This window comes from Tetrao urogallus, assembly GCF_951394365.1.
Source record: "Tetrao urogallus genome assembly, chromosome: 3".
Lineage (NCBI taxonomy): Eukaryota > Metazoa > Chordata > Aves > Galliformes > Phasianidae > Tetrao > Tetrao urogallus.
Window position 1 is genome coordinate 16,858,308 of NC_136815.1, and position 16,593 is coordinate 16,874,900.

The following is a 16,593-nucleotide window of genomic DNA, read 5'->3' on the forward strand; positions in this document are numbered from 1 at the left end:
TATCTACTTTGTAAAACATCACCTTGGCAATAAAGTGGAGGAAGCTTACGTCATCTTTCTCAGAACTGTGTGTGTGCTTTGATTGCATTGCTTTTGTTCGTGTGTGAGAGTAGACAGTGTAACCATCCTCACATTCAGATCTGATGGTGCACAACATTTATTTGCTATAGAACTTTAATTTCACCCTTCTCAGTTTTTTCTATATATATTTCATAGTGTTATTTGGGACAATAAAGTTTTTAAAATCTTTTGTAACAGAATCTAACAGAAGCAGTTGTGGTAGACTCTGGCCATATTCCTTTTTCTCATTTACTTCTGCTTTCCTTTAGACTTCTAGCATCTCATGTTGAGCTTACACAAGGTAGCTACTGCTGATTTTTAAAATAAAAGCATTTCCAGATAATCATTCTGTATGCACAGAGCCCTTCTGCATATTTTACTGATGGGATCCACTTTAATTTCTCGTCTGTTGCTATGGAGCTGTGTAGATTTGCTTACTTGACCTGCTAGCACAGGGAGTTATTAAAGACTCCGTCTCCATGGATACAACAGGACCTAAGCAGACTTCACAGGAAGATTAAAATACACATCTCTGCTTTCAAAAGCCAAATGCCATGTTCTGGTTCAAGCCTGCACTACCCTGATGTCTCATATCCTAGAGCGAAGCAAGGAGAGGTGACTGCCTGCCAAGATTTTGTGTGTGGTAGCTGTGGGTGCAGTAGGGTCTTCATCGCCTGTCCTTGCTTGTTTCAAAACTCTCACCACTACATTTTTGGAATGGTCTTTCAGTTGAACCAGCAGGTCATCCCATGGGGGTGACAGATCCTGTTGGAGCTCCTCTGTCTTGCATAAATCTCTGAACATCTGTGATTCAGAAAAGGGGAGATTTCAGTTCATGCATCTCCTTTGGTTACTTTTAGAAGCTCTGGGCTGTAGATGAGGACTGAATCTCTGATCTAGTGCCTGGGCCAGTTGAATATAGGAAATGGAACAGCTTTAAGAGCTGAATCTGTCATTTGCTCTTTTTCTGGTGGTTATAGAAGTGGTTGGGTGAGGTGAGGGGGATGAATTCATGATCTTGAGCCACAGTGGTTAGAATGATGGACTGTAATTTGTCTCACCTCAGTTCTGTATCTGTAACATAGTTGTCATCATCTTTGTATGCCCAGGTTGATTAAGGTCCTCTTTAATGATAAAAAAGAAATAATCTATAAGATCAGTGAATCTAGTATGCTGTCTTTGTGACCAAACATAAGTACTTATTTTAGGATAAGATAAATAGTGCTTTAAAATCAATGATTGTACTAACTCTTCACTGACTAAAAATGGGACCTAGGTTGGCTCAGACAAAGGTGAATACGTTAGAGGTATTTTCGTCAGATTAATCCCACCCACGTCTCCTCTGTTCTAATTGAGATCTCTGACAACTCTGCCATTAGCTCTTATTGGAACCAAGTACAATCTTTCCTCTCTCTCTCTTTTTTTTTTTTTTCTTTTTTCTTTTTTTTTTTCTTTTTTCTAACAGTAGGGAAAGACAGTCATAGGCATTTGGCTGCAGAAGAATTTAGTGACCGAGATCACACTTGGAAGCTCATGGCTATTCAGTGTAGGTCGCTAAGACCAATTAGATGCATCCGCTCTTCTGATCATCTCTGCAGAGCTTAGGCACTCTCTGTCCTATTTCTGACGACCACTGCCTCGGGTCTCTAGCGTTATTCAGGAAGATTCTGTATCTCATTTTGCACTGTGAATTTCATTTGTCAGCAGAAATGAAGCATTTTTAGGATGTGGGCTAACTAAATTACACTGAAGTGAAAAAAGTGCCCTATAACATCTGATAGATAATACTGGAATATAATCAAAGTATACTCTTTTGAGCAAAAAGGACAACTGTTATCATATCACTGTCATTTTTAGTTTGCAACTGTATGTAGATTAGATTTATAGTTTTGATTTAAACAAATGTACTTGTGTTGGCATGATAAACATGTTCAAATAGTATTTCTTTCAAATGAGAATAAGCAAAGTAGTAGATGGATAAAGTGTTTTGACTTCAAAATATTTCATATTTTTCAATCTAAATCTACATGTTCCAATTTAAGTGACCTAAAGAAACAATTTTTTAGTTCTGCATTACAAATTTTACGATCTTCCTCTTCTAAAAACATCATTTAGATGTTACTTAGGAGAGATGAGTAGTTGTGTCATGAACTCTCAAGATGTGTATTTCTCGTTGTTCAGAAGATACTCAGGTTCTACCAAGAGCCCCAATGCAATGGTGAAAATGGAGTATCTAAAGAAGAAGAAATATCCCATCAGAAGAAGAAATAGCAAGAAAGACTAACTGTGGGCTGATGTCACAGACCAGCAGCAACTAAGGGTACTGGGCACAAATCTTTTACAGTTAGATAGTTTACAGAATTGCTCAGTTTGGAAGGGACCTCTGGAAATCCATGTAGTCCAGCCCTCCTGCTAAAGCAAGTTCCCTGCAACAAGTCACACAGGAAAGCATGCAGGCAGGTTTTGAGTATCTCCAGTGAAAGAGACTCCAGAACCTTCTGGGCAGCCAGTTCCAGTGCCCTGCCGCCTTCAAAGTAAAGAAGTTTTTCTTCATGTACATAAGGAACTTCTTGTGTTCCTTTTGTGCCCATTGCCCCTTATCCTGGCTCTGGGCACAACTTAAAAGATCCCCATCCTCTTGACATCCCCCTTTAAATATTGCTGAGATCCCCTCTAGTTCTTCTCCAGGCTAAACAGACTCTAAAAGTTCCCTTGTCTTTTTTGAACTGAGGAGTTCAGAAGTGGGCACAACTCCAAAAGTAGCCAAAAGGACAGAAGAGAGGAGGAGGATCACCTCCCTTTGACTTGTTGGCTGTGCTATTTTTATGGACCCCAGGACACCATTGGCCTTCTTGGCCCCACAGGCACACTGATAGCCAACCTGTTGTCCACCAGGAAACCTGGATCCTTCTCTGCAGAACTCCTCTTCAGCAAGTCTGCTCCTAATCTGTACTGGTGTGTCAGCTCTCCCAGATCTGTATCATCATCAAACTTGCTGAGGGTGCACTCTATCCCTTCATCCAGGACATTGATGAAGATGTTAAACAAGACTGGACCCCATACCAGTCCCTAGGGAATGCCACTAGCTACAGGCCTCCAACTGGACTGACCTGCTAAGTTCTCTCTACCAAAAGGAAAAAAAAGACTGGAGAACCCTTTACTTGGTTGAGTGAAGGGAGAAGAAACTTCAGATCTGTTTGTGTGTCTTTGGAAGAATGGACTTGAGTACATAAAAGAAGAGGGCTGTAACACCAGACTGCAAGGAAAGGTGAAGAGATGTACAGGCTTTTCCCAGGAAAGCTGTTCTACTTTGGATAATTTAGTAACTATTTTATTGGGAATTTGAAGCTGAGTTCCCAGCAGGCAAGCCGTAACTCCTTTCTCTTTCTCTGGCCCATTAATTATCCCAGTATCACTCTAGATTTAGGTAAAGTGGGGCATCCTCCTTCAAAGGGAGATTCTCACTATAGCGTACCCTACAGCTGGCTCTTGAATTTTCTGTCTGTCTGTGGAAGGTCTGAGCTGCTGGATATATGAAGACCTGTGCCAGCCAATCCATCTTTTAGCTCCAGATGCCTTTTGATAGAGTTACAGGTCTTGGGACATGCTTCTGTGACTGGAAACAGTTCTTAGAATAAGAAATTCGTGGAAGATGGCTATAGCCTTTAATCAGGCAGGTTTTTTCACTCTTTTGCTAATCCAGAACTGAAAAAAAGATATACTGATGCTACATACACTACACACTCTAAAGTATTTCTTTTAAAATATATTTGAGGTCAAGCTTGAACACAATTTGCAATTAGCATATTTACTGCAGCAAATTTTCTACTCCTTCTGGCTGTTTATTGTGGCTTTCAGCCTGCTTCACCTCCACAGAATGTAATACCATGCATAAGAAAGAAGTGATTATAAATTCTTCCCTTAGGAGATTTTTTTTTTTCATGCTCTGCTTTTAAATTTCAATCAATAGTATTGATGTCAATGTTTAGAATAGCTTTCTAGTTCCCCTGTTAGGTATTCTAAGTATTCTAGAATATAAGTATTCTGACTATATTCCAGCTAAACTTTGATACGCACAGCTCCCACAATATTTATTTGAAGTCACTATTTGTGAAGTAACATACATCGCAGACTGAATCCTATGTTGCTGCTACCTTGTTTTCTTTACAGTTTTCCAGCTGTATTTGTCCTCCCTTTATAAACACTGTTGCCAGTATTTCATTTTATCTTTGAATATACAAATTGCATTTCCTTAATCTGCCTTCATAAACAGTGCCCTATAATCCTATTATCACTATTGTTGACCTTCTTTGGAATTCCTCCAGGTTATTAATGCCTTTATAATGAGAATCCTGGGATTTAAACTGTTTTCTGAGCAATGTTTATTCAAAAATTGATGGATTATTTCCCTTTTTATTTTCCTGTACCTCCACTATTTCTTTTCAGTCTGACATCTTATTATGTTCAAAGTGGAGCTATGCAAATAACTTTCATCATTGAAACCTTGTGGGATGATTCCCACAACCAGAATGTGGCTATTGATGGCTGCAAGCTGTTCAGAGGGGACAGGCGAGGGGGAAAGGGAGGAGGCATTGCCCTTTACATCAAGGGAGGAATGGATTGTGAAGAGCTGTCCCTGAAGAATGGCCATGAGCAGATCAAAAGCCTATGGGTGAGAGTTAGAGACTGAGGCAACAAAGGGAGCCTTGTGATTTGTCTCTACTACAGGCCATTTGATCAAGCAGAGCCTGTGGATAAAGCTTTCTTCCTTCAACTATAGGAAATGTCATGTCTGCTGGCTCTTATCCTTTTGGGGAACTTCCACCACCTTGACATCTGCTGGAGAAGTACCATGGCAAGCTGTAGGCAATCCAGGAGAGTCCTGGAATGTATAGATAAATAAATAAATAAATTCCAGAGCCATGTAATAGACAGTCCCACCAGGAGAGATGCAGTGCTGGACCTATTGCTCACAATTCAGAGGAAATTGGTTGGTGACATCAGGACTAGAGGCTGCCTGGGCTGTAGTGGCAGTGGAGTTCATGCTCTTGAGGAGTATCAGACAGGCAGAGAGTAAAATCAGTAAGCTTAATTTTAGGAAAGAGAACTTCTAACTCTTCAGGGAGTTAATCAACGAAATTCCTTGGGAATCTGTCTCCGAGGACAAGGGAGCTGAGCAGAGATGGCCAGTAATTAAGGAAGCTTTCCTTAGGGCACAAGAGCTCTCCATCCGCACGTGTAGGAAGTCAGGAAATGAAAGCAAGAGATTGGCACGGCTGAACCAGGACCTGCTGGTCAAACCAAAGAACAAGAAGAAAATGCACAGGCAGTAGAAGCAGGGACGGGTAGCCTGGGAGGAGTGCTGAGACGCTGCGCAGTTGTGGAGGGATGGGGTCGGTAAGGCCAAGGCCCAGTCAGAACTGGACTTGACAAGAGGTGCATAGGAGGATAAGAAGGGCTTCTACAGGTACATAAGTCAGAAGTGCAAAGTCCAGGAGGGTGTACCCCTGTAGGCTAGTAACAAGGACAAGGCTAAGGTACTCAGTAACTTTTTTGCCTCAATCTTCACTAGCAACTGCTCTACACACAGCCCTCAAGCGGACGGTTCAGAAGGTGGGAATGGAAGGAGTGATGCTCCTCCTACTGTAAGCGAAGATCAGGTTTACAACCACCTGAGGAACCTGAACATAAGACTATGGATCCCAAAGAGATGCATCCCAGAGACCTGAGGGAATTGGCTGACGTAGTTGCCAAGCCACTCTTGATATTTGAAAAGTCATGGCAGTCAGGTGAAGTTCCTAATTACTGGAAAAAGGCAATATAGCTCCAATTTTTAAGAAGGGTAGAAAGGAAGGAACTACTGACCTGTCTGCCTCACCTCTGTGCCAGGGAGATCATGGAGCAGATCATCATGGAAACTGTGCTAAGATCTGTGGAAGAGAGGGATGCTGTATGGGATAATCAGCATGGTTTCAGCAAGGACACTGCCTGACCAACCTTGTTGCTTTTTATGATAATGTAGCTGTATCAGTGGACAAGGGATGAGCCGCTGATGTAATCTGTCCTGACTTCAGTAAGGGTTTTGACATTATACCTCATAATGTCCTTCTCTCCGAATGTTCATTGCAGGGAGTTCAACTAGGTGATCTTTAAGAATCCCTTCCAACTCTGAGGTTTCTTTCTGGGGTTTGCTGCCCTGTCAGAACATTAAACAAAACTTTTGCTTCTGAGTGAACAAAGATGATATTCAATCCAAATGTCTAGAATGTTTGGGAAATATTTTAATGATTTTAACTTGCTTTAAAAGAAGAAAGAAATGTGACCATTTTCAAAATTAAAGCATCATTTCAAACAAAAAATGGGAAATTCTGATTTGCCTCATTTGGCCATGTTTGAAATCAAATTGTAAGTAGTTTCAGTGTTCTCTGAACTTTGTGTTTTGGTAATTGCATTACTCCCTTAAACATTTCTGTTTGCATCCTGGTGACTGCTTTTAATACTTTCTGAGTGGTGTTGAGTGAACATGTCTATATATTCCTTATGTTTGTATATCTGTATTTATATGTAGGCATGGAGGGTTAAGGGAACGTCTTTATTTTAGTCCTGCAAATCTCACTTGCATGGTTTCACTTTGGTATAAAGACATCAGATTAGCTGGTGGTTACAGGGCTCAGAGGTGGAAACTCATCCAGAAGCAGGTAAACAAGTCTTTGCAGATAGCAGTGGTGTTTGCTTAAACTTGGCCTGTTTAAGCAAATCCTGGTGAAGTCGTGTTTCAGATATCTTCATTGTGTTTTTGTTCTCGTTCAAGTTATTATACTGAGCTGAAGAAGAGCCTAGGAGAAAGAAGAAATGTGTATCCGGTCCCTATTCAAAAAGAATTTACCAGAACTAAAAGAAAAATAAAAACTAACATAGCTGGGAGAGTGAATAGAGGCTACCCATCCTTCCCCAAAACTTTAGGTTGTAGAATTAAATTTTCTCACATCTGTTCCAGGTGTGTAACATATCTGTGATATCATGCGGAAGGCTTTGATGGAAATGGTGCACATTCATGCATGAATTGAGTTGGTTCTCCTTCTGGAGATTGAACCAGGGAGGTGAAGACCCATTTGAATTTGCTGATGTAGCAAGGGGTATTGAAGACAGGTGTCATAAATAGGGCTGGACATTACATCTCCATCTAGGTCTGCTGGATGCTGTGTGTGCATCTAGTGATGGAGTGGGGAAAGGTACAACCAAGTTCAAAGCTGAGTGTGGCCCTACAGATCCCAGTTGAGTCCTTTGCCCACTGAAGTGAACAGCAGAAGTGAGCTTTCCTAGGATCACTTTCACAGGGACCCTGGTGTGTTTGGTGTACTGTGAAACACTCAACCCAGACACAGGGAACCATGGTATTCCTGAGCCAGGTATTGAGCTGTTGAGTGCTTTTGCAGCTGACCCACTTCTAGGCATACCTGGAAAGCAGATCTAAGAGGCTTTGATGGCTGGAACAGATTCACTGGCAGGAGATATTTCCAGGGTAGGTGGCAGATAGAAACAAGGCCGTTCTGAAAAATCCCCTGCTGGAGCTGGGAATCTGGTGCCCTTTCATCAGTCTGGTCTCCACTTGCTGCAAGATTGCTTTCCCGAGGACTTTGAAATGTGTCAACCTTAATGGAACCTAAAAAAAAAACAAACTTACTTTATGGTTCCATTGTGTAACAAGTATTTAATGGAAGTGAAAATTCTTGCAGATATTGCTGCTTTTTTTTTTTTTTTTTTTTTTTTACTTTTATGAACCTTATCTTTCTTACACATCGAAGCATTTCATTTTAAGTTTCCTGTTCTCACTTCTGATATTCTTCAAGTAATTCTAAGCTGTTAGCTTTCTGAATCTGGGAACTCATCAGGCTGTAACTCTTTGGTGGAACTAGAAGAGTACAGTGTGGCCACAAACACTGAAGAATTAATAAGCTCAAAAGCACCTGCTTCATGTCTGTAATTAGTACTTCTCAGTGGTGAGTGCTGCTGGGGAAAAAAACGCCACAACAGCAGTCATGATTGGAGATGTATTGCCTGCAGAACTAACTCAGCTTTATTAGTATAAAAATGATTGTTTAGGCAACCAATCAATACATGGGGTAGGGTTTTACTGCTCCTTGCAGTGAATGACATTTGAACTCAATTTATTTTTGCAATCATTTCAATGTGCATGTTTTGGTAAACATTTGATTATTGTTTGATGAATTTTGCTTTGTATCTTTGGGACTGCAGAGTTGTTTAGGTTTGTTACCTCCCAAGATATGTTTCTCATTCCAGCGTTTGTCTCTTCCCTGCTGAAAACATGTCAAACTGGTTTAAAATGTTTTGTTTACATTAGAATGAAAACCATATGCCTGACACTGAGGGTGACTGTGCAAAAGCTTTCAGCTGAATTGGGTGTAGCACATGAGCCCATGTATTTGCATGTTTCCTGTGGACACGTGCCTGTACAGTTAATTGCTGTAGACCCAGCAGCTTCTCTCTTCCTTGCCTGTTGGAACCAGATTTAGAAGATGTGTGGAAAGGCCCTCTGAAAACCCTTTGTTATACTGCCACAGCGTGACAGGAGGGCTGGGATGTTTTCCCAGTCTGTGATGGAGTTCACTCCCTTTCTGTGTACTGCTAAGTCATCGCTGCCAAAGATGACATTTTCCAGCTCCTAAAAATACATCTGACCGGTCTGTCTACTTCCTTTGAAACAGAGCAAATAGCACTGCCAGGTATAAAACAAAAGATTTCCTGAGATGACAGTACAGGCTTGTAAAAGATACTTGTATATAGGTGCCTTCACACACACATCTATAAAACTGTCAAATGCAAGCTGAGTACCACATTACATTGCTATCAGTATATTTTTTCAAACACCCAGTCTCAGTGTAGCTAGTGAAAGCAGTGTAGCAAAGTGGCATCCCTGAGGCTCTGATCTCAAGGGCCTGTTTGTGTGAGAGGAAGGTAGGCTCCACAAACCATTCCCTTCTGCTCCGTGAACATGTTCCCCTGACAGGGGACATTTCAGGCTGAGAAAAAATGTATGGGAGCCATTTTTAAGGTACTGTCAGAACAGCTCAAAGTGCATATAGCAGCACAGAAAGTAATTAGGTCAGGCAGATTTCTGTACAGAAGATCTGCTTAAGTTATGTAAAGCAGAAAAAAAACTGCTTGAAGTGCTTTTTATCAGTTCCAGCATTCTTTTGTAGCTGCTCTACAAATCTGTGAGTTAAAACCAACCATTAAGGAATACACAAGCTTTGATTGCAGTGATACACAAAATACACATGATGGCTCTCTGCCAGTATCAGTAATTAGTTTGTAGTGACTGTGTTCTTGGAGAAGAGCTTGACTGATTATGGTTTCACAGCATCTGCAAGTCACATTCTGTATTCATTTTGAGATCTGCAGTGCTTATAATTTGCATTAATGTAGTTCAGATTATTATCAAAACTACTGTATTTAGATGAGATCAGAAAACTACATAATGAGATAAATTTTGATTATATTATTTGATAACAAATCTTCCTCTGAAGTCAAAAGATTAAGCCAGCAGGATGAGCAAAAATCAAGATGAATAATTAGTTCAGATCACGCAAGCAGCAGTCTGAGTGGAAGGGGTCATTTATAAAATCAAGTTTAGATCCAAACAGAGGGAAGCAGGATCTGTGTTGCAGATTTTCCCTGAAGTCTTCTAGCTGGAGCTGAGCTGGAATCTCCTCACCCAGGAGATCTGAATGATTTACGGCTCACAGTGAGCATTCTGCTGCACATCTCTTCAGGCTGCAGGAGGACAGGGGAGAGGAGACCTGCTTTTTCCTTAGGATTGATGATGCCACGCATTGCTCTGCCCGTCTGGTTCTGAGCATGCAGCTCACAGCTCTGAGCTTGATGACTGGAGTGCACACAGAGGGGTTAGTGAGGCACTAAAATCCAGGGCTCACAGCAGTGAGCAGGCAAGGAACATCTCCTGCAGGCCATAGGAAATGCCAGAGGAGGGCCTGTCCTCCGTATAGAGCCCTCTGGTCCTGATTTCACTCATGTGCTGCTTGCTGGACTACCTCATATCTGTTCAGACATTTCATTCCTTTAAAACATGACCAGCCCTGGTGTTACAGCCATATTTCGTGCCATAATTCAGAAGTTACCCAAAAGCATTTTCCTTGAGCAGCTGGAGCTCAAGGGAAAGGTTGGAATACAGCGCCTTCCATAGGTTAAAGGAGTTCAGAGTCTCACTTCTCCTCAGAGATTCTGACACTGCAGACTTCTGGCAGTCTTCATTTACTTCAGCCTAAGTGCTAGGGAAGGGTATAAGACATGGGCAGAAGGAGAGGAAGCTGGACAGCTTGTGTCTGCCCAGAAGCAGTCAGCATGGACGGAGTCCCTTGTCTGTTCCTAGCTCACAGCATTATATCTGCTCTTACCTCATCACACTGTGGTGTAAAATAGAATCGTATGCCTGAGATAAAAGTCTCTTCTGAAGTAAATGTCAGATAGGTAGTGAGACAAAGATCAGGGACTGGAAACAAAACCCACAGTCAGTTATTGGCCTAATGCTGCATATCAAGCCTGATGCCCACTGCATTGTCCCTGAGACAAGTCTTGTTTAAGGGTGCTAGTGAAGAAAAGCCTGAAACACTAAAGTGAGACTTCATAACTTCTTTCAAGCTTTTTTTGCTTCCTCTTCTCAGTGAATACTGGACAGTTCTTCCCCAGATTACCTGTGGTGTGTGAGGACAGCCTTACAGGAACTCCCCCATGTTAAACAGAAAGGACACAGCATCACCATTTCCTGGGGAGATACTGTTTATGTAGTTAGAGGTTAGAAATAGAGATGTAGCTTTGCTAAAGGTTTCAAGATAAAGGAAACCAAATGTCCTAGAACTTTTAAAAGAAGCATTATGACAGAAGGCCATCTGCTTTTCCAGCTGCTACCAATGGCTCTGCAGGAGTTCTTGCACTCAGGCTCTATCTCTCCTCTGGAGTCTGCAAACCAAGTTGTTTGCAGAGACAGCATTCCATCTATTTCTTTATTTGCTGCTGGTGAATTTGTACACATATTTTGGTCCTATTGCCATTTAACAGGATATTCTTAAGGACAAGGAGGCTCAGCAAATTTAAGTTCTTTATGTTTGGGGACACACTGTCTTTCAGGACTGTTTACAGTTCCACTTCACTGTGTGACGATGTGCAAGCACAGGGACTGGTCCATATTAAGAGACCATGTTAATGGAGTCACAAATAGATAAATTCTGTGTTTTCTGTATATTGAATGTGAAACAATAGTGAATTTCTAAATCAAAGACACACACACAAAAAACATAATTATCCTGAGTTTTGAGAAGCTATTTCTACTCATCAGCTATCAATGTTCCTGTCACAAATATTATTTCAGCGTTTTCCTTTCTTCTGCTTTTTAATCTCGCTGAACTTTAAAATACAGCACACAGTAAAGTTTCAGCTGTACTTCTAAGGGAAGATAAAGATTAATCCTAAAGCACAAGTAAAATGTTAATACAGAGGCCAGAGGACTGTACAGCAAGGTCTTTGGCCATCTGCAGTGATGTGAAGTAGCAGGCTAGAATGCCATAATCCAGGCATGCATGTGGGCCTGCTGTGCTTCTGTGTAAGAAATGTACATGGTGAACCTGATGAACTGAACATGCACATGCTTGTATTTAAGTGGAATTGCCTATCCAATGATTCCTTTAATATTCAACTTTTGCATTTCAATTTGGGTTTTCTTATCACAGCCAGACAGTCCAGCTCAACATGTCCATGTTTCTTTGTCAAAATTCAGATCCTCTGGTAATGAAAGAAAGTGGTACCTCTCAATCTTGATAGTGACAGGACAAGGGGGAATGATTTTAAACCGAAACAGGGGAGATTTCAGTTAGATATTAGGAGGAAATTTTGTACACAGAGGGTGGTGACGCACTGGAACAGGTTGCCCAAGGAGGTTGTGGATGCCCCATCCCTGGAGGCATTCAAGGCCAGGCTGGATGTGGCTGTGGGCAGCCTGGTCTGGTGGTTGGTGGCCCTGCACATGGAAGGAGGTTGAAACTCGATGATCACTGTGGTCCTTTTTGACCCAGGCCATTCTATGATTCTGTGGTTCTATGATTCTGTGGTTCTATGATATACACGTACACATGCATGATGTGATATTTCAGTACAGCATACTGTCCTGCTGGAGCCTATATACAATATAACCTGCCCAATATAATGTATCTGTACAGTATAATATATAATCCATTATATACATATAATATATATAATCAGAGCCTGTAAGTACTCTGAATGATCACTTTGCTGTATGGTTGTCCTGGCTGAGGCAGTAAATAGAGCAGGGTTAATGGTGTGAATTTCTACATGCCAAAATGTAGATGTGATGGCTGCAGTGCACATATAGGAAAAACTGGAGGCAGCACACAGTTGGGTCAGAGCCACTGCCCGTGGAGCGGTGCTGTGCTGGGTGCTGCACCATTTCATTCCTGCTCCTCGCATACCTATCCTAGGTAGCCAGTTAGGACAAAAGACTGGTTTTGAGAAATGTCAGCTGCTTTCATGGTTAATGCTGTTTCTGGGAGTTGGTTGTTCTCTGCTTACATTTGTGAGCTTTTGCAGTGACATCGTCACAGTCACAGAGCAGCCAGCAGGCTTCCCGAGGTCCTGTTGCTGTGGTAGATGGTAGATGGCTGTAGGAGGAACGAAAGGCTGTGCTCTGGCCCTGCCCGCGTTGCTGGTAGAGGGGGAGCTTCTCTTTGTTATGAACATTTGTAAAATGGAAGTAATACTTTACTTAACCCAGAATAATATATTGCAATTTATGGGCAAATGCTTGTTATTTTACATAGCGGTGTCTACCACGTAGAAGAAAATATTTTTAGGTCTCCTAGTAACATTGCTGTCAATCTCTGTTACATGCAAAGCTGGCTTGAACATAACTAACACACTTGGAAGCATTACTGACAGTGACCACTTTAGTTTATAAAAACGTTCTGGAAAATCTCATGAATATACATATGCCCAATTTTGAGCATAATTAGTCTCAGCCCTAAGAGCTGTTATCAGAACCAGGGCCACAGAGGTTAATTCTTGCTTTGCAGAACAGTTCCTGGTTTCAAATTCATTTCAATCTTTCAGAAACCTCAGCGGCTGCATTTCCAGGCTCTGCTAAATCCTATCTGCAGTACCTGGCTTGGCAGCTCTCCCCAGCACTGCGCTGCCAGCCAAGCGGGTCAGGGAGAGGCTATTATTAAACCTTGCTTCCTTGAGATGCTTTCAATAGCAAGATCTGATTATGGTGCACGTTGCTTAATCATAGATGAGCCCTGCAGGGCTCACACTGTCTGTGCTGGGCTTTGGGAGCTGCTGGAATCGGCGGGGGCACCAATGTCTGGGAGGCCAGACAGCAGAGGTATGGAATCCATGCAAGGGGTTTACCTGTTTGGGTCTGGTTGGCAAAAGCAGATTTGTGTGGTAGCAAGACAGTGCTGTATGTGCTGTAATCTCTTAGATGGGAGTGCTTTGTCTATCAGGAAAGCTGCTGCAGCTTTGGCCATTATGTCCAGTACTCATTTTACATCCCTAAGGAGAGGGTTACTGCCACCTGTGTTTGTAGACACGATATAAATACTCTGTGGAACAAAGCAGGGTTGTGCTCTGCCTCCCCGCCCTTCCCTGTCTTTGCATGTGGTTTCAATTTGCTCCTGGCCATAGCAACTTGGGGCAGCCCAGGTCTGCTTATCAGGGATGCTGAGCTGGGCATGGGTTTGTTAGAGGCTATAAAGCTGGGTCCCTGTGATGGCATTCTGGGCTGTGCTTTTCTGTGCTTTGAAGTTTCTCTGGAATGGGCTGGGCTGATCAAGCAGCACAGAGAAACAAAGGGAAGTTTGCAGCCATCTGTAAGATTTACAGGTCCACCAGTTTTAGGAGTACAGAGGGACAGTCACCTCCTCTGTCCAGGCCCCCTGAGCCTCCCTGCCTGCTGCTTCCAGCCTGCCTGCTCCCAGGCATGGTGCTTGCTGGGCCACAGTGCAGGCTGCTCTCTGCTGAGTGCTGTCCCTGCACGTCACCTTTATGGTGTGATGCTGCAGAGCATTAAACAGCAAAACCAGTACATGTGCCTTGAATACCTCTGTAATTAGAGGTCTTCCATATGAAAGCAGCCAGGACACTGAAATGTTTGTCCCTCTGGTGATTGCTCTGAAGCGGTTTTCTGCCCTGTCATGGAATCACAGAATCATCACGATTGAAAAAGACCTCTAAGATGAACAAGTCCAGTCATCAGCCCGTCACACCATGCCCACAAAAGCACATCCCTGCATACCACATCTACACATTTCTTGAACGTCTCCAGGGATGGTGACTCCACCACCTGTGCCAATATTCTTTCAGAGAAATTATTCCACGTATCCAACCTGAACCTCCCTGGTACAACTTAAGGCCATTACCTCTCATCCCATTGGAGAAAAGGCCGAGTCCTACCTCACCACAACCTCCTTTCAGGCAGTTGTAGAGAGCAGTGAGGTCCTTCCTGATGTCCTCTTCTCCCAGCTGAACAATCCTCGTTTCCTCCTCTCCCCGTAAGACTTGTGTTCCAGACCCCTCACAGCTTCACTGCCCTTCTCAGCACACGCTCCAGAGCCCCAGTGTCTTTCTTGTAGCAAAGGGCCTAAAACTGAACACAGCACTCAGGGTCCTCACATGAGTCCCCAGTAAATACTGAAGACTGGACAGAGGGTTGTACCCAAGTTTCTGGCACTCCTTTGCTTCTGTGTGGGTACTGGGTACATAAACTCAATCTATAGCTTGGATGAAGAACAATAAAACCAGCTCAATCCTGCTGCATCCAAGTGTGTGGCAGAGAGACGTCACAGGAAGGGCAGCGCTTTCCTAGCTGGCCAGCTGATGTTTGAGATTGGGTGTGCGGGTTGGAGCCACAAGTCATGTGAATCCTGCCAGTCAGACTGTGTAACTGGGAAATCAATTTAAATTAAATTGAAAACGGGGTCCTAAGGCCATTAGGAATGGTTGTAGAATGTTTCATCCTGTTTCTGTGAGAAGATGCTCTGCCAGTGCCCTTCTAAGTGTACTCAGGAGCATAAGGTGTGCCTATCAGCTTTGTTAAGGATCTGAGGACTTTATTTACCAACATGGGGATTGTAGCAACTGTAGCTGCATCTCCCCCTCGTGGAAACATACTTCAATGGCCATCTGAGTAACAAACTGAAATAAATCCTAACTTTAGGGCTTTCTTCCCGATAAGAATACTTTGTTGATACTTTTAAGTACTGCTGACCTTAGAAAAATGAGGGCACTTTTCTGGTATATAAAAGGGCTTGGGAAATACAAGCTGTAATCCATAGAAAGTCAGTAATCAGATAGATTAACACCCAAGAAGCAGCTGAGAGCCATGCAATATTATTGGATTATTTTAAAGCCATTAGAACTGCCCTACTGTGCTTCTGTACCACATGAAAACCTGCATATGTTTATACATATACATACATACATACTCTGTAAGGCATATTCATACCTATATACATATACATGTATATCAGTCAGCTCAGAATCCAAAATAGAAGCTGCTTTCCTCACAGCAAATGGTATTTTCATATGGTTTAAAGTAATAGAAATCCGGTTACAGTTGTATGCTTTTAATCACTGTGTTCTTGAAGAAGCCATGTAGGCAGCCTCATCATATCCTGATAGCTGTGAGGAAACAAGTTGCCATAACAGCCTAATTCTACAGTGGCTTCTGTAGAGTGAAGCAGTGTCCAAAGTTTTTTGTTGACGTGCCAGTTCTGAAGAAATACTGAAAGCCTGGAGCGTATCCAGTGCTTGTCCTTGGGGATATTTGAAAATTTATGCAACTTCTAAAATTCACACAAATAGACAAAGGAAGGATGCTTGTGATTCATTGTTAGTTGAAAACAGTCTTTGAGTTACAATTTCCACCGTGTCTGTACTCTTCCCTTTTCCTTTCCAGGGAGTGAAGCTGATTTTAGCTCTTCAAGCAGCACAGGCAGTATTTCAGCTCCTGAAGTCCATATGTCTGCTGCTGGAAGTAAAAGATCTTCTTTTTCTCGCAAGTAAGCAAATTTTCCTGTATGTTTCAAATGTAGCTAGTACAGAGATGGACTACTATGTAGGGTCTCACAGTTCATGCATCCAGTATCGCTACTGTGAGTTTTAAAACAGTCTGGGTAGTACTGTGCTCTTGGGCAGCACTAACACTGATAAGAGCTGAAGAAAGTTCAGATAGAAGAAAGACAAATTATTGTATTGGTTAGAACAAAAATTGTCAAAATGTCAGATCAGCCGACTGATACTAATTTTTATCCGTAACAAGCACTGGAGATACATGTAGGAAAGTCAGAAGAAACAGTGGCTGGAGTAGAAGAAGAAGTAACTGGGTGCACATCAGTTAACCGTAGTATTTTTAGCTCTTAACCTCAACCTTTCTGGTCAAGCTCTTTGGTTTTTTGCTATGGTTTGCTATAAATTGTCATCTCA

The 16,593-nt window shown here is 42.3% G+C and overlaps 1 protein-coding gene across 1 annotated transcript in view; it reads left to right on the plus strand.

The window, feature by feature from the left end:
• Positions 1–16,593, plus strand: part of SYBU (syntabulin) — a gene marked incomplete at both ends in the record, with an annotated part of 42,039 nt that overhangs the window by 19,928 nt on the left and 5,518 nt on the right. The window contains one exon of the mRNA XM_079533105.1: positions 16,067–16,169. Within this exon, the coding sequence (XP_079389231.1) occupies positions 16,067–16,169 (103 nt within the window). The remainder of the gene's footprint in view (positions 1–16,066; positions 16,170–16,593) is intronic.